Consider the following 22392-nt stretch of genomic DNA (forward strand, 5'->3'; position numbering starts at 1 on the left):
AACTAAGAATTGATCTACCATATGATCCAGCAATCCCTCTACTGGGTATTTACCCCCAAAGACTTGAAAACCCACATCTGTAAAGATATTGGCACCTCAATGTTCATAGCGGCATTATTCACAGTGGCCAGGACTTGGAAGCAACTGAAGTGTCCTACGATAGATTGCCTAAAGAAGCTGTGGTACATATAAACAATGGACTATTACTCAGCCATAAGAAGAGATTAAATACCGCCATTTGCGACAACATGGATGGACCTCAAGATAATCATGCTAAGGGAAATAAGACTGAAAAAGTTGAAAACCACATGATATCACTTATATGTGGGATATAAACCTAAAAGCAACAAATGAACAGAACAAACAAGCAGAGACTCTTGGACGTGGACTATAGACTAGTGGTTCTACTAGGGGTAAGTGGTAGTGGGGAGGAAGCAGGGAGATAGATGGGGTAAAGGAGGTCAAATATGTGGTGACAGAAAGAAATCTAACTATGGGAGGTGAATATACAGTGTAAATATACATATGCCTTATTGTTAAAGTGTACAGCTGAAACATTGGATTTCATTAATCAATGTCACCATAAAAAACAATATTTTTAAAAAGTATAAATTTAGCAAATACCAATAAAAAAATTTTTCCTTAAAAAAAAAATGGTTGAGAGTAAATTATATGTTATATGTATTTTACCACAATAGAAAAAGTTCGAGAAAAGAATGAAGTACTGCTACATGCTACACATGGATGAACCTGAAAGCATTATGTAAGTAAAAGAATCCAGACATAAAAGGCCTCACATTATATGATGTCATTTATATGAAATGTCTAAAAGAGGCTAATCCATAGAGGCAGCAAGTAGATTAGTAGTTTCCAGGGACTGGGGGAATGAGGAAAGGAGAGTGATTGCTAGTGGGTATGAGGTTTATTTTTAAAGAGGCAAAAATATTCTAAAATTAGATAGTGGTGATGGTTGCATAATTCTGCAAATATACTGAAAACCATCGAATTGTACATTCAATTATGTATGTAAATTATATTTAAAAGGGTGAATTATGGTATGTAAATTATATCTCAATATACAAATTATGAATGAATGAATGAATGAATGAATCTCTGCATTCTTTTCTGCAACTGGTTTAAACTTTAAAATGTTTAAGAATGAGCTATTAGCAGTAACATTTATTTTACTTTTTTAGGATCATATGTAATTATTCTCTTTGGGCAGAAAAATCTTTCCTTCTTTATCAGAAATAAAAAGTATAACAACTTAAAGAATAAAATGCTCTACAATATTCCGATTTCCCAACTAAACAGTGGTAACTTCAGATAATATAGTCTCAAGGCACAAATTTCTTACGGATCCCTTTATTGCTAACCAAAGGGATCATCAGTACCTCTCCCTATGGAATAATCTAGTTGGCGTGTATTCCAGCAAAAGAAGAAAAGAAAAAAGCAGAAGTTTTGTTCTTAGTCTGTTTCAAGGTATTTTATCACTACATTGTCCCACTACTAGATGAAACTTATCTCTTAACAAGGCGAGAAACTTAATTTAAACAAATCACTCCACCTAGAATTTAAGAGCTAAAACTACCATACACACATAGTACTAGAAAGACACTTTTAGTTATCTATAATGTCAATATTCACCATCACATTTGCCCATTTGCCGGTTATAATTATGATTTCCAGTCTAGATCCTTTGGGAATCCTTTGCCTAGATCACTTACAAAACACCATACAGGACAGGCAAGTTGGGCACTGAGCCCTTCACACCACCTGTGATGTGAATGGAACTCCCCACCTCCACCTCACCTTCACCAATCAGGGGCTCAGTCAGAGAATTCTAAAAGTTCCATAACATGAAGGGATGAAACAAAAAGAACTAGAAGGCAGTTCCTTAATCAAAGGAAAGGCTTTATGCTTATTTTTATAGTAATTTGTCATAAACACACAAATTAGTCTTTTTAATAGACATACCTCATCCTTCAGCTGATTCCTATTAGTTTCATGATGCTGATATTCCATTCTACATTTTAAAACTTTACGATCAGCAACTGAAATTCTTTTCTCATACTCTGCGTTATTTCCAATCTCACTTTCCAAAAACTTGATCTTTTCCTTAACCAAACTTTCTTTTTCTCTTGTTTCCTGCTTTAGCCTTGCTACTGTCTAGGATTAAAAAAAAAAAAAAAAAAATTAAATATATGTTTAATATAATGAACAAAACTAAAATTAAAAGGAATTTAGTTTTTATTTTTCTATTATTATATTCAGTATTTATTTTTCGAAACTTCCTAAGAGACTATTTTCATATAAATAAAAACAAAATATTAATATGCTACACACAAAAACAATAAACTCACATTTTTAAAGGTCTCTGTATTTTCTTTTATCTACTTGCTAAAGAGATAAGGAAAAGGTCAATCTTTTATAAATGAAAAATGACCTCTAAAAAAATATAACAGTGTTAAATATTTTTCACATAGAAAGTTGGATTTCAATGAATTTTTCCAAATATTTCACAGAACCAGTTTTTTTTTCATCTTTTGAGAATAGCATTTTAGTTATTGGCTTCAATAAGAATGCCTTCACTTGGGCTTTTTGCTGGTCACGAGGATACAAAATAAATAGAATATAGATAGTAGTAACTGAGATGCGGACAAAGTACCATGGAAACAAAGATGAAGTCTACCCAAGAGGAATCATTAAAAGGCATTACCTAGGAGGCTTCGTTTGAGTAAGGCCTAAAAAGATAAACAGAGAGGCATTAAAAACTCCGCTGTGGTTAAAGTGCTAAGTGGGAGGGCAGGGTTAGAATGGAGATATATTAAGGAGGGGTAGACAGGAGATTTGACTTTGGGTGGTGAACACATGATGCAATATACATATGATATATTATTGAATTTTACATTTGAAACATATAATTTTATTAACCAATGTCTCCCCAATAAATTTAATGAAAAAAAAGAAGAAAATGAAAGGGATGAGGCTAGAAAGGTAGAGGTTAGGGCCAAATTGTGAAGAAATTCAAGTTTTCAACTGTCTTGTTAAAAAGGGTCAACTTTTAAGCAATGTGGAACAGATTTTAGAGCTAGGGAAAAAAGATCATACGCAGTTTTTACAAGTGATTGTTATGGCAGTACGTTGGATGGAGAGAGAAGAAAAATTTACCCTAAAATACATTTCTTTCAAGTTTTCCAAATTAGGGTCCCACCAAATAACTAATGGGGTTGGGGGGGAAGAATAGGTTCTGATATCAGTTAAGTTTTAGAAATTTTGTTTGTAATAGTGTACACATTAGCATATTAAATGGATATCTGAAGTGCACTGCACTTAAAAATTTTGTAAATTTTTTAATCTAGTATTCCTATGTATTCTTATAACTAACAATTAGCATTCTATAATTATAGCATTCTATATGACTACTGTGTTCATTCAACCAAAGCACAGGTCAAAACTTAGGTTTATATATGTCAAATGATTATTCTAGAATTTCCTGTCTTAAACTGATTTTTATACCACTTAATCAGATGCTACAATACTGACTTCAATGTTCACATGTTTTAACAGTGCTATCTACACACAGTTAAGTTCTCTATAGGTGAGGCTTTTACTAATAGTCTAACATTTTTACACTGAAATAAAAGCATAGTAGAAAAATACTTTTTCTTTTCTAAATAATGGAAAAGTTTCTTTTAAGAAGCCAAGTTCAGGATCATATGGTTAGACTCCTGCCAAGAAGACAGTGAGGAGGCACGAATTATTCTGGAGGAAGGGGAACAAAAGGGCCCAATTTCAGATTTAATTTTCTGGTGGTGTGAATCCACTCTCATTAGCTCACCACAGCTGACTTACACATCTCTTCTCAGCTCTGTGTTCAGTGGAGTCTTGTTGGTATGAAGTAGTTAAACCACAGATAACAGAAATGCTACAAATCAGAAGCCAGGTGTTAAACACTTAGAAGCATAGCTCTACCTATGGAGCCACCTCTTAGCACCCTCCCTACTCTCTTATAATACAGACAGTCAGGAGATGTCAATCTGTAAATAAGAACCACTGTGAACATGACCAGGAAGCTACAAGTTGTGTATTCCGACCAATCAGGAGGCTGAGTCAATATAGCTGTGAGGTTACATGAGAATCCAATCTTGGATCTGCGATTCTTGGACTGGATATATTTGATTTACATAGAGGAAGCAGTCAGGACTTGATGTTTGAAAACAATAAGAAGTCAAGAAAAAGAAAAAAACAACATCAGCATTAAGAATTAAGAGAAACTCATAGTTAAGATTAGTTAGCCCCTTTCCCTTCTAAGGAGGCATAGGCCATTTTGTTGATAAAATGTTGGTCACTTACAGAAATTTAAAATAAAGGAATAACACATTTGTATAAACAAGTAAACCAGGTATCAGAATTCCAAACTCCCAGTGACCTGAGCTGCTTGCCAAATGCTTTCATGGAGTAGATTCAGAATGAAAGCTACATCTTCTCATCTGCCTTCTTTCCTCCTCAACTCCTTCTCCTTCCCAACTTTCCCTAATCTTCCCATTTTTAATCACCTATATTTCACCTCTTAATGATTTCCAAAAAATTTCTCCTAAATGACCTCAGAAAGTAGCAAAAGATAACACTAGGTCTGTGTTTAATTATGTGGTATTCCTCCCCTTCCAAGCTTCTACCCCATTAGTGGTACCTCAGCTTCACAACTGAAACTTTATTGTGATCTAAGTTTTTTTCTTGACTCTCCCTCCTGTCTCCTGGCTCTCTACGAGGCTAATTTTCCTACATCTGTGATTACTGTGTGGCCAGATAGATCACTTGTTAAATTCTAGAATAACTGTGCATAAGTAGGGCATTGGTTTCACTGCAATAACATTATTTGTTGACTTTCTGTTGTTCCTTCCACATTTCAGAGATGACAGGATCCAGTCTTTGGCATAACACCATAAATTAATAATATTCATAACACATTTCTAAATGTAAAGAGTCAGCTCTGAAAAACATTTAACAAAACTATTGAATCTCCTACCTAAGTGACTTTCAAATAACAATGTGATTTACATTTCAAATAAATGAGTTAAATACAAAAGAGATAAACACAGCTGAACAATGCAAGGACTGAACAATTACTTTACCAAGGCACAGTTATCAATGTCTTGATCTCTCTTCTGCATCTGTTCTATTGTATTCTCCCATTGTTTAATGAGCTCTTGTCTTTCATTATGAATCTTACGAAAATCTTGTGCTGCTTTATCCAATTCTAACTGTCAAATAGAGAGCAAATAATCATTCTGTGAACTTAGGTGCTTTTGTAAACATCACTTTGACAATTAACAAAAGTCTTCACTAAACCAACCTGCGCACTTAGAGTCTCTGTAAGTTCGTTGTCAAGTACCTTTCTTCTCTGATTACATTCCAAAGTCAGTCTTTCTAATTGCAGGGTCAGTACCTACGATATAGTTACATGCAAAAATATTCACGATTACCATTTCATTAACTTTAAAGCTGTTAGCATATCTCACATTAAATATTATTATGTTATAGATATACAATTATTTGATATCTAAAACAACTACAAAATAATATATATCTTTATCTTTTAACCCTAAAGGGCTGCAATGAAAAGTCAATTGTTTTTAAAAAGATTTTTAATACTTTTCCAAGTATGCTAGAAAAAAAATTAAACAATTTCCCATTTTAATTATTTAAAATAATGCATTTGGTATTAAGTCTATTAGAAAATAGCATGTTTCACTAAGGTATTACCGGATTTCACTAATAGTTATAATATTAAATAAGCAATAACACTATACTCTCAAATCAGCAAAAACTATATGTAACATGCAAATTATTATTTAGGCAAAAGAAGTTAACATACTTATACATAGTTTTAGTACAAAAACTTTTCTGAAATACTTTTGAGAACTCTTCTCAATCAGGATACCTAACCTGGACTCCAAAGATCCCTAAATGGTAAAAGGGCTTTGGAGGATCTGTAAAACTTTCGGCAAAAATTTGTGGGTATTTGAATACAGTCATTTTTCTAGAGAAAGGATAGTTGGCTTTATTAGATTCTCAGTAGAAACTATGACCCAAAAATGTTTAAGAACGGCTGCTTTAAAATATTAAGTTCGATTTAGATAAAAGGTTGACATACTACAGACTCAGAGAAACCATGACAATTTTGAATTTCTCACCCTGATTTTATTGTCATCTTGTTGCGCATACTTCTGAAGAGTGAGGGCATCACTGTCTTTACGAGCTGATTCTTCTAACCAGGCCTCCAATGCTTGCTGGTCCCAGTTCATTTGACATTTCAAACCATCTAATTTTTGAGTAAATTTAAATATGTTGTTCTAATATCCAAAGAGAGGGGATGGGGGAGATTACAAAACATTATTTACTATACAAGATAAAAAATAATAATAATAACATTACATGCTACAGAACATATTAAAAAGGAAAGAACTCCTGTCCCTGTTCCTGACCTCCAGATTGTGTATACCATACCATATTTAATTATATGACTATCATACTTGTATTTTAAGTCTTTAGTTGTAAAATAGAGGGGAAATGATTATACAAAGTTGAGAACAGTAGTTGAGCCAAAGGTTGTTTAAAAAGGTTTTAGGGTGGTACCCCTAGAGCAATCTCATTAGTCACTCCACCAAAGCCATCCAAGTGGATCTGCAATCTTAGTAAAAATAATGTGCTTGATATGCTAACTCAAGCCCAAGACAAGTCCCCTTCAGCCCCATTGCCAGATTGCTACCTCTAAGAGGTTTCTTATACGGAAATTATGGAAGCACTTCTAATTGAAATAAATATAGCAGTTAAAGAGATAAAAATATGTCTGTAAATGTATCATTTAACAAATCTAGATTCATAGGTGAATATAAAAAGGAATACAAATTGATATTAAAAATATGTATGTGTGTACGTATACATATATATGTGTGCATTTCCACATATATACGCATATGTAAAGAGAAGAATCAAATTTGGAAAGAGCTCCCAAATCAGGTAACTAAAAACTAAGGAGAAGAGAAAAATGTGTACAGTCATTTAATATTAGTCACAAGCTGATAAATTAATATGTAGGGTAAAATTTTTGAATAAAAAATGAAATTCAAAATTAAAAGTAATTTTTAATGTGGCTTTTAAAAGTGTAGCACTTATGAATAAATACACCCAGTATCATATAACAAGCAACCAGCATGATACTTTGCTCATAGTAAGGCTCAATGAGTATTTGGTAAATGAATATTGGGAAAATAAATGTAACATTTTATTATTGTTTCATTCAAATCACAGCTCAGTGTGCCTCTCATTGTCCAAAAATCAATGAGTAAATGTCAGGAAACTAATGAATGCTTTTCTCATCAGAAAAAAAATCAATGTTTGTTTGGTGAGGTAAAAGGAACAATAACAGAAAATTTTAAATAACTTTTCAACACATACTTCCTTATCATTTTTCTTTTCTTGTATTGAAGCCATCTCATTTTCTAGTCGTTGGATTTCATTCTTCACTCGTCCCAGTTCTCTTTCAGCAATGATCTTAAAATGTTCTTCACTTTCAATCTCATGCTCCCTAGCTTTGCAAAGAGCCTATAGAATAATATGCAAGATAGAAAGACTTTTTAAATTTTAATACTAAAAAATATTTATAATAACCCATTAGACAAAAAATTAACAAAGTTCTCTAAAAATGCTTAGATTACATATTAATTTCACTTCTAAACTTACACACCATTAGACTGTGATTCAGTATAGTCAGTGTTGCTTACTAGTTGTAAGGAAGTCAGTTCATGGAATGTGGTAAGAGAAAATATTTTTGGTAGCAGTTTTCAAATACTATGTTGGTATAGGGAAATTGCAGAAAACCAAAGTTTATACAGTGAGACTTAAAATAATATGACAGACTCATTACTTACCTAAATATAAGAAAGAAAATTGACTAAAAAATACTTGGGAAATGGGATGGTTATATGAATTGATCACATATTCTAATTAACAGACATAATTTTTAAATAATTATATAACACTGATGTTTATAAATATTTCTTAGATTATATACAATCATGCTTTTGTGTTATGCTGTACTTAATAAAATAGTATTTGTTGACTACTGTTCTTATAGTGCTTTAAAGTCATCCCATCAGTATTATTTTTATACTATTAAAGTTGTTAGTGTTGTAGGAAGTTTATTGTCTTTTGTCTCTATTATCCTTTTACTCCTATTAACTTGAGTAAAAGATGTTGTTCCAAACAGTTTATTAATTATTCAATCACATCAGGATTCAAAAACCTTGAGTATTATTTTTAGAAGTTCATTAAATTTTTAACTTTCTAATAACACTTGTTAAATCATGGAAGTTACTTATCTATATTAATTATAAATTGGTATTAAAAAACAATGAGTATTTCCTATTATATCTGTGAAATAAAATCACAGATGTAAATGTGTAAATGCAACATAAAATGTTCCATGACTACACATGGTATAATCAACATGAATGCCAACATTATATACCTGTGTAAATGAGAGTTCTTGCTTAACATTCTTGAAGTGAGAAGTCATAGCATTAATTCGATCTTCATAGTCACGTAGCTGATCTTGCAAGCTTGACCTTTCATCCTGCAGCTTTGACAACTGTAAATAATAAATGCTATAATTAGTCAAAGTCCTACTAAGTTTTTACCATATTAAGGGATGTAAAATCAAGAGATTTTACATCTTCATTTATTTTGCTTCTTTAAATATCGATTTGAACTTTTAAAATCTGCTGCCCTTTGAAATAGTATAAAATAGTGTTGCGATTCAGAGACCATGTGGGAAAATCAGCACCATATTAAAACGGAATAGAAAGCTCTCACACTTGCAGCATTAGCAGGGTTCACGGCTATGCATTTTAAAGGGAAAAAAATGAGATTCTATTATATAATTAAATTACAAGATCTCTAAATCCAACAAGAGCATAGTAACAAGGCTTAAGAAAAAAACAGATCATAAACCATAAATTTGAAAAGTAGCTGGACATCAGGCTTAATAGCTTCTCCCTGAACTCCTATTCAAAACTAATAGATTTAGGCTAAGTTTAACAAAGCAGAACTAACACTCATGTGCTCTAGAACTTGTTTTTTAATGTATTTTATGCCTTTGAATTAGAACCCTAAGTAGAAAACAAACAATGTAAATGTAAAACAAAGAAATAAACCAAAGAAAAACCTTTAGGAAATTACAAGATAGATAATCAGGACTATTAGAATAAGTCATCGCTCACAGCAATATAAAAGCTCAACAGAACAAAAATATGCTTCCTTAGTTTTTAGCTATGGTTCCCAAATGTGGGGCTATAACCTAGGAGGTGCACAACATAGTTCACTGAAGTGCAGAAGAAAATATTGAATATTGAACTAAGGAAAAAAGAAATATTAATTTACCAATTTGTAATGTCTAATATTTTATTACACTTAATAATATTAAATACATATTTTTTGCTTATTTCATTTATTTGTTTTTAATTCCCTCTTTTGTTTACTTTGTTGTTCTTTTTGTCCAATTTATTAAAAGTTCTTAGTTTTATTACTTTTTGTCTTACTGACTGTTATGAACTGAATGTTGATGTCACCCCCAAATTCATATGTTGAAGCCCTAATCCTCAATGTGATGGAATCTGGAGGTGGGGCCTTTGAAAGATAGGAAAGTTTAAATTAGGACATGAGGGTTGGACCCTCATGGTGGGATTTGGGTCCTCCTGAGAAGAGCAACCAGAGCATACTGTCGTGTGAGAACACAACAAGAAGGCAGCCGTCTACAAGGCAGGAAGAGCACTCACCAGAACCCAACCATGCTGACACCCTGATCTCAACTTCTAGCCTTCAGAATTATGAGGAGTAAATTGTTTTTAAACCACTTAATCTATGGTATTTTGTTATAGCAACCTAAGCTAAGATACTGATTTTAAAATGAGGGCATTTAAGGCTATACGCTCCCTCTAAGTAAGATTTGTGCTGTTTCCCATGGATGTGGGTTTGAAGTAGTCTCTTATTGCTTTCTGATAGGTGACCTTTCCCTTTCAATTTCTCTTTGATACAAGAACAATCCAGGAATAAGTTTCTGAGAAACTTGCCTAAGTATTTAAGATGAATTTCTTAGTCAGCTCAGGCTGTCAAAATAAAATATCATAGACTCATTGGCTGAAAAAACAGAAATTTATTTCTCACAGTTCTCTGGAGGCTGGGAAGTCCAAGATTGAGGTACCAGCAAATTTGGTTCTGGTGAAATCTCTCTTCCTGACTTGTAGACAGTCACTTTCTGTGTCCTCACACCACACTAAGAGAGAGAGTTCTGGTCTCTCTTCCTCTTCTTAAAAGGATACTACTCCCACCATGGGCCCCACTCTCATGCCCTCATCTAAACCTAATTACCTCCTAAAGGCCCCACCTGCAAATACAATCACATTGAGATTTAGGGCTTCAACACAAGAAGGGGGCGGGGGGCAAAAACATTCAGTGTGTAAAAATGGAGGATCATTTTTTAAATTATTATACATTCTATTGGCTTATGATCAGAGAATGCGACCTATAAAATTTCTATCACTCATTTTTTTAAATTGGGGTAAAATATACATAACATAAAATATATCATTTTAACCATTTGTCAAAGTACATTAAGTAGTGGCATTAGTGCATTCACATTGTTGTACAATCACCTTCATCTATCTCCAGAAAGTTTTCATCTTCCCAAAATGAAACTCTGTACCATTCATTAAACACTAACTCCCCATTCCCCTTCCCCCCAGCCCCTGGAAATCACCATTCTATTTTGTGTCTCTATGAATATGACTATATAAGTAACTCATATAAGTAAGACAATATACTAGTTGTCTTTGTGTCCACTTTATTTCACTTAGCATAGTGTCTTTAGGGTTCATCATTCACTTTTAATGTATTAAGGTTTTTGGTTTAGTCTAGCACATGAACTGTCTTTATAAATGTTTATGGACATATTTTTAACATGTATATTCTCTATTTAAGGAATATATGCTATGTTTTTATTTTTATTGTATTATTTATATCCTTTATGTCCTTATTTTTGTCTATTAGAATTATCTAATTCTGAGAGGTCAATATTGAAGTATCTTACTATAACTGTATTTTTGTCAAGGTCTATTTGCATTTATAATAGCTTTTCCCTTTATGAACTTAGATGTTGGGTTGTTTGGTGAATACAACTTTATGATTTATTTTCTTCATCAATTACGACTTTTATCATTGCATAATGAACCCAAAGCAAAAGCATCTTTTTAATGAAAGCATAATAATTAACTTTCCACAAGTTGGTAATTCCTTCTCCATAGAATTCTATCGCCTCTTTCTTAAATATAAAAGTACATGCAAAGACCACCAGATATTTATTGAAAACTTACATCATGTGAGGGATATCAAGATAAACAAATAAACAAAAAGATCCCAGAGGAAAGAGATAATTAAGGACACAAAAGAACTAAACACAGGCACAAACACACACACACACACACATACACAGAGAGATTGGAAATGATATACTCCTAAAACAAGATCATGTGCTACAAAAGAAGTAAAAAGAAAATAACCTGAAAATTAAAAATATGATTGAGACTAAAAAGGTAATCTAAAAAGAAATGGAAATCATTCTAATATTAGATTACACACCAAAAACGCTGCTGGAAGATAACAGGGCAATATTTTTCAAATTCTTTGGAAAAATTATTTTTAACCTGGAATCTTATATGCAGCCAAAGCACCATGAAACGTGAGAGCAAATAAAGACATTTTCAGATTCAGAACATTTACCTCCCATACACTCTTCTTAGGGAGGCACAAGAAAGTATTCCATCAAAAAAAAAAAAAAAAAAGGAATAATCCAAGAAAGAAGATATGTGATCCAGAGTGACAACCCAGTAAAGGAAAAAGGGAATTCTTAAGTTAACATTTGCAAAACAGGCCTGTGGGAAAATTGTCCATATTAGAAAACACAGGACTCTAAAAGGAAGGGTTGGAGAGAGAAAGCATCTTGAAGATCTGATACTATAATTTAAGCAATATAAACTTAAAGCAGGCAATGAAAGGAATCAGAGTGGCAACTGAGGATGCAAAGAATTAAAAGTACAGTATTATGGGTCCTTCTTTTGAGGGTAGAACCCAACCAGTCAAAAGATGAATCAAAATGAAAAATTCAAAAAAAAAAGATAAACTTAGTAAAAAGGGCTATATTAAGAACTATTAAATCATTTTAAGTATAAAACTAAGATTAAGCACTTGTAGTAAATTAAGGGCACTGAACAGAATGAAAATAAAATAAACCTTGATAATAGAAAAATAATAAAACCACTATTTTTAATGGATAAAAAATGTGGAAAGAAGTTTAAGAGAGCTAATTTCTTCATTTAAAAGATGAAATGGCATCTGACTACAACTGAAACAAAGAATTTTCTAAAAAATAATAATTAAAACATTTTTATGTTGTTTTTCTAAATATTAAGTTTTTAGCAATCACTACCTCTTGTAACCAAGTAATACTAACCTGAAATTCAACAATTCCTTTATTTTTCTTCTCTTAAATACAAGTAAAATTAAATTTCAGTTTTTATGTTAAAAACAGCACATACAGTAGGATTCCATTTTTATAATACTCCTGTTTGTCTTTTCTATCTATGTGTCTATAGACTTTGATGTCTGGAATATTTGTTTATGCCATGACAGTAACTTCTATGGTCAACAGTGGGTACTTTGGGGAGAGAATATCTTATATTTTTTACTTTATACCCTTCTGTTTGAATATCTTAAACTTACAAGAGTTGCTTTTTTAATGTCAGAACTTATTCAGGTGAAGGGATTACTAATTGCTCTGTAATATTTTTAAAACAGTTAATATAAGTAATATGTATATAACATCGTGTGAGAGAACTATTATGGCACTGATAACAAAAACTAACATTTGAATGGAACTTTAACCTACATTAATGTCCTTAGAATTGTATAACAACCTTGTGAGATAATTGTTTTACTTATCTCCAGTTTACAGAAGAAGAAGCAGGTTTAATGCTGGTAAATAGAATTTGAATCCAGGGATAGATGCTTCTTAATGTTATTCTTCAGTACTTAATGCTAGATTTCTTATATACCTTAATGTTGCTCTTCATTGAAAACAAAAACAAAAACTGCGGTCATCTAAATTAGGCATGAGTAAATAGGTCAGAGTATTTTGAAAAAATATATATATTTCAAAAAAAGAGTGAAGGATTTTCGTCTTTCAGGGGAGATAAAACCTTCTCTTCCATTCTATAAAGTAATGTAAACATCATTTCTTCTTGGGTCCTCTTCCACACAACACATTGTCATGTGATGGAACTTTAATTTTAGACCGATTGCTAGAGGTTTTTTAAAGTTTCCTGAGCTGGTTGCAATTTCTTTTAAACAACTACTATGCATTAGTTGCAAGCTAGTGTAAAATATTCCTTACAACGTAAAATATTCTATAACATTCTGTGATAACTTAATCCCTGCTTTGAAAAGCTGTAAACTCCACGTTTCACATTTTTACTAGAACGTTCCTCTTCAAAACATGTCTCCGAGTCACTTTACACTTTAAACATCATAGGCAGAACTCAAACAGAAATGTCACCCAGAACGTGCTTTGTTGATAAACATCTGCAAATAACTTGCCACCCAAACCTCAGAAGTCCCTTTGCAAAACGCGCTTAATTCCGAGAAAGGAAAAAAGTGGGCGCGGGAACCAGCCCTTCCTCCCATGCCCAAGAGTCGGGAAATGAGTACATGGAATGGGAGAGAAGGAGGGAGTAAAGATTCAGGCTTTATAGTCATGAATATCAATTATTATATATATATTATATATATTTAATTTATTAGGGTGGGCACATTAGGGAAGCAGGAAATGGTGCGGAGGAGCGTAAGACAGACGAGAGATGGAATAAGGAAAGGGGAGAAATAAAAGGATGCGGTACTTCTGCTAACGAGAAAAAGACGCTCTCTTTCCTCGCCTTCTTCACCTGGTCCTCACCTGATCTTCCAGTATCTTGTTCTCCTCGTTTGCCACCGGAATGGCGAACCCATCCTCCCAATGCAGCTCCGCCAGAAATTCGCTACTCATGACGGCGAACGGGACTTTAGATAGGGTTTAGAGGAAAAAGCTGCCTTTTCGTATGGCAGGTGAGCAGTACGCAAGGCAATCCGCGGTACCCGCAAGCTCAGGGTACTCGCTTCCGGAGCCCTAGCAACCGTCCCGAGTCCTTAGTTACCAAACAGGAAGCGTTCAGGCGAGGAGGTGAAACTTCCGGTTGAGAACTCCCTGGATCCAGAGCAAACTTTTTCCTCTTGAGCGGCGCAAGAGTAGGCAAGTTACTCTTCCAGAGGTTCGCTGGGGTTGCCAGGCTCCAGCATAAAATTCCTTCTAAGAGGGGCTCCGGATCGTCTCCCCCGGCTCTCCCAGAAAGTGTAAAATCATCGGCGTCTGCAGTCGCCGGGGAACTACAGTGTACGGGAATGGGATTGCGCTACGCAACTGCTGAGTAGCTGGCGGGAGATGAGAGCTAATGAGAAGAATAACCCCGTCTTTCTTTGCAAGTGATGTTTGCTGAGTTTCATCCGTAGGTAAAATCTCGTAGGCTGAAATAGACTTGCATTTTGGAGCAGAATTCACTCCCTAGAATCTTTGCTGATGTTTTGATTTTGGACTGTTTTAACTTTCTGGTCTCCCTCACAATGCTCATCCGCCCCATTGCAGAGTCCGAGCTGATTGCGGACGTGGACTGCGCAGAGGTGGCAAACTTGCAGCGCAGTTTGATGGTCCCTCCCGCACCACTTAAACACCTTTGTTTTTCTTTGCGTTTTCATTTAACGTTTATTTACAAATCTTTAATTTTACATAAAAATCTATTTCTTCCTAATAACAAAAAAGGCTAGGAAACAGTCCACATTATCCAAAGGCATTATTCGGTAGATGAGGCGCCCCCTTTAGACTGACCAGCACAATTTGCATTATTCGCTTGGCACCGATAGGCGTTTGAGTTTAAGGTCTATGTTGTACAGCATCTCAGAACTGACAAGAGAAAACTACTAACTTAATCTTTTAGTTTTCTAATAAATAAACTAAGTCTCCCTGTGGCGAAGCAATTAGTGTAGGCAGAACCTCAATTAGGATACAGGTCTCCAAATCCAAACTATGCTCTCTGCAGTGAATAGTGTCCTTGGCTGGAATTGTTTCTATCACTGCATCATGAGCATCAATTAATCTAATAAATTATCTGCAGTGTGGTGGGGTTTTTGTTTTTGTTTTTGTTTTTGTTTTTGCTCTTTTGAATTTTATTTTACTTGTACTTTGTTAAACTTTTCATAATAAAAAGTTTACATGTAAGAATAAGAGTGGGTTATAATGAACCACCATATACTCGTCACCTTAATTTACCATTCATGTTTTGCCATATCAGCTTCATCTGTATCTTTTGCTTAAGCATTTTAAAGTAAATCACAGTGTCATGACATTTCACCCTAACTACTTGAGCATGCATCACTAATGTCTAACATTTAATGTTTTCTAACAAACACAAGATCATTATCACATCTAACAAAATTAACAATATCAAAATTCTTCAGTATCATCTAATAACTTTCATATTCATATTTCCTTAATTGCCTAAAAACATCTTTTTACCATTGGTTTGTTACTATACTTTTAAAATCCTCTTGTAGTACCTTTGTCTCTTAGTGCTTACATGGTTTTCTATATTTAATCTTTGGACTTAGAAATAGTGTCTTCAAAGACTAGAATTGGCAAGGCCTTTTATTCCTCACTTCTACAATGCCTAAATTCCCAAGGTGGTGGGATAGAAAGACTCAGCTTGTAAAGGAAATTTGACCTATATAGAATAAGGAATTTTAGAGCTTCGATAACTGTATAGAAGACCATCTTTTGCTTTATGATAGTTTAGTCATCACTACAAATGAAAATGTTAGTACTCAGCATACATTAAGGTGGTACATAGTTATTTATAGTTGAGATTTGTTATGGCAAAGCTCCTTTTTTAAAATTATTAGTGTTATTACTATCCATGTGTCTTAAACATTCCTTTTCTAATTCTTCATCCCAGCTCCTAATGTTCATACTGAGGCAGCTGCCTTGGCCTGTGCCAATCTGTTGATCCACCCCTCTCAGTGTCAGCTGTAGCTGCCAAATGCATGACAGCAGCTGTCTTTTGTTGGGTACTCCCCTAGGCACCAAGGACATAAGAAGTCTGGCAGCCAAATCCCTGCAAAGAGTCATATTTCCTATATCTCAAGGATTCTATTTCCTGAGTTTCAGGATAACAATTACATAATGTTGAATGTTAGACAAAATGTCCATGCATTTTCAAAATTCTACATTTCTGCCTTAAAACAATATTCCTGCTTCTCTACCTAATCACCACAGCATTTCATATCATTGAGTTCCCACTTTTATAATTCTATAGCTTTTAGATCATAACTCTATTTGAATTCATTCAGATCTAGATTTGGAAACAAAACCCAAAGTTTTACAAGTCTTGTCACTGACCATGAAATAGTCAATTTAATCCCCAAATACTAAGATAGACATTATCCTTCTACTCTCTCATTCCCAAATTGATAATTTTATCCAAATCAAATTGTTCAGGCTAAACTATAAAGAGATTTTTCATTTTGTGAAAATAGTGTGATCTTTGTAAAAAAAAAAAAAATAGAAAAATACATGTATGTATAAAGCAAAAAGAAAACACCCTGTACCTCCAGGCCAATCTTATTCTCAAGAGATTGCCTCTATTTGGTGTTTATCTTACTAGCATTTTTTAAATAAGGCTATAAATATATTTTTCCTATAGAAGTAGAATCATATAAAAATATTCTTTTGCAAATTCATTTTTCACTTAACAATAGCGGCCATGTTTCCACATCAGTACATTAGATCTTTGGTCTTTTAATGGCAGCTTAAAATTCAATATTAGCAATAAATTTTAACTTAAGCAACGATGCAATGAACATCTTTATAATACTATATTTCATAATTTCTAGGCTATACTTATTTTCATATTTTAATATCTCTGAAATTAGGATTCATCTTTCAATCAGTGGTGTCTTAGAATCGATGAATAAAATATACTCTTGAACACCTATTTCTGCATGATATATTCTTAGAAGTAAAATTAATGGAAAATTATAAGCAATTTTATCTTGATAGACACTACTGAATTATTTTTTAAAACATCTTTATATGCCAACAGAGTATGACATTATCCTTGCATACTCTGGATATTATGAAATATTAAATATATTACAACCTGAAGAGAAAAATATGGTATCTCATTTTTGTTTATTGACATTTCTATAATTATAAGTGAGGTTGAGCATCACATTTTTTTTCTGCTAAGAATTTATATCCTTTGCCCATTTTTTCCATTAGATTATCTTTTCTTATTGAATTATAGTGCTTCATATGTTACAGATAGTATTCTTTCTGTGTGCGTGTGTATGTATGAATAATGTTTTTCTCCCAATTTGTTTGTTTTTTTAAACTTCATTTTTAATACATTTTGCCAAACACACCTCAGAAATGTTTTGTTGACATTCGTGTGCTTCATATTCCAATGGATATATTCATCATCAATTTACCCAATAATTAGGGTGCAGTCAGTTCATTTATTCCTTCCCTATTAAACATTTTCTTCTCTTGGCTTGTCTGACTCTCTCTGCCAGTTTCCCATTAACCTACTAAATCTCCTTTGCTGTTTTATCTTGTCCTGTCTGGCCTCTTGGTATTCCTCAAGACCCAAAGCTGGTCCCTCTACTCTTCTTAACACTTACTTCCTAGGTGAACATATCCATTTTCTTGGCTTTAAATACTATAGCTGGTAATTTCTTAATGACTCTCACTAATATTTCTCTAGCCCAGATTGCTCTTCTGCACTTTAAAGATGTATCTGCCCACCTGATAGTTTCATTGAGGTGTTTCCTAAAGATCTCAAATCTGATACACAGGTCTGAAACAGAATTCTTGATTCCATCCCACACATATTCCAAACCTCTTTTTCAGTCTTCCCTACCACAGAAGAACCACTACCATATACCCAACAGCACAAAATCAAATTCTGGCTGTCATTATTGATTCTTTCCTCTTCCTTACCTCGTCTCTGCAATACATTACTATTACATCTCATTTCTACCCCTTAAATCTGTATTGATTCTACTTCTCTCCATGTCCACTGCCAGCACTCCAATCCAGACTACCATCATCTCTCACTGTAATACCACAGTTGCCTCCTCAACAGTCTCCCCATTTCCACTCTTGTTCTCCTAAAATTCATTCTCCCTGAACAATTAAGATAATATTTTATTTCTAACATCGAATTGTGAAATGTTTTCCACATGCAGAGAAATTGAAATGATTTTATAGTGAGCACCAACATCCCCTTGATTTAGATGTTTCCTAGATACTACCATTAACTTTTGACTATTCTTGTTATCACATGTCTATCTAGTCATTCATCAATTTGTTTTTTGTTGAGGCATTTCAATGTAAATTGCAGGAATTGATATACTTCCCCCCATAATACTTCAACAAGTATATGTTTACTTTTGTTTAGGTCTTTCCTCTATAGGTAAATTAACACACAAAGAAATACACAGATCTTGTGTTTTGACAAATACGTACACCTAGTTAACCTAAATTACTCTCAAAATGTAGAACATCACCACTACTTGAAAAACTTCCCACTTACCTCTTGCCAGCCAACTCCTTCTCTCACCGCTCCCAGCCCCAAGAGGCAACTACTGTTCTGATGTTTTCTCTATCATAAATGAGTTTCTTCTCTTTTAAAACTTCAAATAAATGGAAAGGCACTATATTGTGCTATTTTATAATTTATGGCCTCTCACCTCCAAATTCACCCATTTTGCCTGCCCTGTGAAAAACAGACAGACATGGGCCTTTTAAATATTTCTCCTTTGACAGCTGGCACAACATCAAGCTTTATCAGTAGAGGGCACAGAAGAGACATTGCAAGAGGAAAAAAGATTTTTCTTCCTGGTTCCAGTGTGCTTACCTGGCAGGCCCACGCAGCATGCACAGATTCTCCAGCACTTAGTTCCTGCCTCACGGGCAGTTCCTCCAGCTTCAGGCTCCCGCAGTGCTTGTGGCTTCTCTAGTTCCAGCTCTTGCAGTACACAGCAGCTTTCCTTAGCACCCAACCCCATCTCCAACTTGAGCAATTTTGCAACAGAGTGCCTCCAGTGAGACATCTCCCCATTAAGAGATTACCCTGGCACCATAGAGAAGAGATTTCCAGCAAGTTCTGTGTGCACCACAACGATTTCTCTGCCATTCAATGAGTCCTTGGGGCAAGGGGGCCTCTTCCTTGGGCACTCTATCTCAGCTTTAAGGGTAATAACTACTCCTTATATCTGCTGTTTCTATATTCTTTAGAGTTTACTTCTTAACAGCCAACCCCTTGTTCTTCTAAACCCCTGTTATAGTTAACAATTCTTTATATTAAACTTTCCCTTTTTAAATTACTATATGGTTTCTCTCTCCTGATTGGACCCAGATTGACACAAGTATATAATTTTTGATGTCAGGCTTTTTTTTTTGACTTAGCATGTTTTTGATATTCATTCATATTGTGGTATTTATCAAGTTTATTTCTTTTTATTACTGAGTAGTATTCCCTTACGTAAGTTTAACACACTTTGTTTATCCATTATCCTAATGATGAACACCTGAATTGTTTTTGCTTTAAGGGAATTATGAAAAGAGCTATATAAACATTCTTGTGCAGCCTTTTTTAAATATATTTTTTATTTTAGAATAATTTTTGATTTATAGAAAAGTTGCAAAGGTAATACACAGTTCCTATATATCCCTCATCTAGCTTCAGTTTCCTCTACCAATCCAGCATACCACATTGTATCTTATTGTCATATCTCCGTAGTCTCTCCTGGTCTCTGATAAGTTCTCAGTTTTTTCTTCTTTTTTTTTTTATTCTTTTTTTTATGATATGGATAGTACTAAAAAGTATGGATCACATATTTTGCAGACTGTCTTTTGATTTGGTTTATCTGATGGTTTTCTCATGATTAGGCTGGAGTCATGGGTTTGGGGGAATAAAATCATAGAAGTAAAGTGCACTTTTCATTACATCATATCAGGGGCACATGATGTTCTCATCACATTACTGGTGATTTTAACCTTGATCATTTTCTTCAGGTAGCATTTGCCAGATTTCTCCAATGTATATTTACTAATTTCCCTTTCATACTCTAACTGATTCACTAAATTCAGCCTAACCTCAAGGGAGTAGATCATACTCTACCTCCTAAACAGAGAGTATCTTCATACATTATTTGAAATTTTTATGTAAGAGTATCTCTTCTACATTTATTTATTCAGTTGTTTATTTCTATCACTAGGGACTCCTAGATATTTTATACCTCGGACTATAATCTAAACTACACTATCTATGTTGTCACTCAGGTTTTTCCAGCTTTGGCCGTTAGACCCTGTGTCTGACATGCCTTCATCCTTTTGCTTTTTGAGCATCTCCTTACTTTCTGGCACTCTATAATGCTCCAGGCTTATCTTATATTTTACCCTACCCAGCCCAAGAATTAGCCATTTCTCCAAAGAGTCCTGGTTCCTTTTATTGGAGAAAGGTATTTAGAAACCAAGATCTGGGTTCTGGGTATGTTTGCTATTACTGGATTATTTTTGCTTCCGGGCCCTCAACAGACAGAGCTAGATAATATATGTATGCATATTAACCCAAGGATTCATACATATCTATAATTGCTTTTGCAACTTTCTAGCTATATAAGCCAAAAAATATATACTGATGTCACTGACTCCGATCCCGTACCACAGAGTTCATCTTAGCCTTCCCTTCTTATGTCCTTGAAACTTCCCTTCTGACAGTGAGAAAGCTCGCTCCCACTATCCATCATCCATTTATTTATTTGTTCAACCCAATATACATTTTAAAGTAGTTTCAGAATTATTAACATGTACTGTTAGTACAAGCTTCTTCAAAAGACATATGTTTTTATTTTGTTTGGATAAATACCTAGGAGTACAATTGCTGACTATAGGGTGGGTGTCTGTTTAGTTTTATAAAAACATGCCAGACCTTTTCCAAAGTAGTTGCACCATTTTAAGGACTATCTTTTTAAAACTTTTCTTAAGATTAATTTCTCCCAGGTTAAAATTTTTCAGTGGATTCCCAACTTAGTTATAATTAAATCTAAACTCTTTAACCTTGTCTACGACATCTTATGTGATCTGATCCCTGTCTATTTTTTCCAACCTCATGTCTTGCCATCTTTCCCCTCATTCACTGTTTCAGCCACCTGGCTTTTTAAAATTGTTTTGTCAGAGCCTCAAAAAACCAGAGTCTTCTAGCCTTGGAGTCTTCATATGTACTGATCTTGCTGCCTGGTAGTTCTTCAGAGCTGCTGTATTCTTCAAAGCTCCATACTCTTTAATACACACACACACACACACACACACACATCCTTATAGAGGCCTTCCTTGGCCATTCAATCCAATGTAGCTTTTTCCTGTTATTTTCTCCTATGGCAAATTTTTACCGTTAATTATATTCAGATAACTGCCCACAGTTAGTACTTACATTTCGATATGCTTATTTACTTACTTATTTTCTGTCTTTACCACTAGACAGCAATATACATGACAATAGAAACTACATGCATTTTGTTCACCTTATATTCAGAAACTAGAACAATATCTGTACATGGTAGTGTTCAAAAAATCTGCCGTGAAAATAAATATATGAATGAAAAGAGTTTTAAATTTTTATGTAGTGAAATCTGTCAGTCTTTTCCTTGATAAGTTTTGTTTTACACCATACTAAGGAAAGCTTTTCCCAGAAGACTATTAAAATGATCTTCAATATTTTTCTAGTACTTTTATAATTTTATATTCTACATTAAAATTTTAGTTCTCATAAAATTTATGTTTGTATATGAAAGAAAATAGGTTCGTAGTTCTTTTTTAAATCAAATGGTAATTTTTCCAGCACCATTTATTAAATAGTCTATCTTGCTACTTTGGTTTGAAATGTGTCTTATTTATATACTAAATTCTCATATATACGAACATGTTTCTGGATGTCTGATATTTCATTGATTTATTTATCTATCTCTACAAAAGTACCAAACTGTTTTGAGTAGCATAGCTTCTTAGTATGGTAGAACCAAACACACCATCTATCACCACCATCACAATTATTCTTATCTATTCTCAAACACTTCATTGGAATCAAATTGTCAAGTTAAAAAAAGAAAAAAAAACAACCCAGGACACTAAAG

At 33.7% G+C, this 22392-nt stretch overlaps 1 protein-coding gene across 2 annotated transcripts in view; it reads right to left on the reverse strand.

Moving 5' to 3' along the window:
- Window positions 1-14277, reverse strand: part of CCDC39 (coiled-coil domain containing 39) — a 43350-nt gene extending 29073 nt beyond the window's left edge. For both annotated transcript variants that reach the window (XM_025042262.1, XM_006925750.3), the window contains exons 1-7: window positions 14066-14277; window positions 8534-8653; window positions 7462-7608; window positions 6198-6356; window positions 5357-5449; window positions 5136-5264; window positions 1978-2169 (exon numbers count right to left, since the gene is read on the reverse strand). In XM_025042262.1, the coding sequence (XP_024898030.1) occupies window positions 1978-2169; window positions 5136-5264; window positions 5357-5449; window positions 6198-6356; window positions 7462-7608; window positions 8534-8653; window positions 14066-14155 (930 nt within the window). In that variant the 5' untranslated portion in view covers window positions 14156-14277. The remainder of the gene's footprint in view (window positions 1-1977; window positions 2170-5135; window positions 5265-5356; window positions 5450-6197; window positions 6357-7461; window positions 7609-8533; window positions 8654-14065) is intronic.
- Window positions 14278-22392: the final 8115 nt, after the last annotated feature.

This window comes from Pteropus alecto, unplaced genomic scaffold (genome assembly GCF_000325575.1).
Source record: "Pteropus alecto unplaced genomic scaffold, ASM32557v1 scaffold88, whole genome shotgun sequence".
NCBI classification, from domain to species: domain Eukaryota; kingdom Metazoa; phylum Chordata; class Mammalia; order Chiroptera; family Pteropodidae; genus Pteropus; species Pteropus alecto.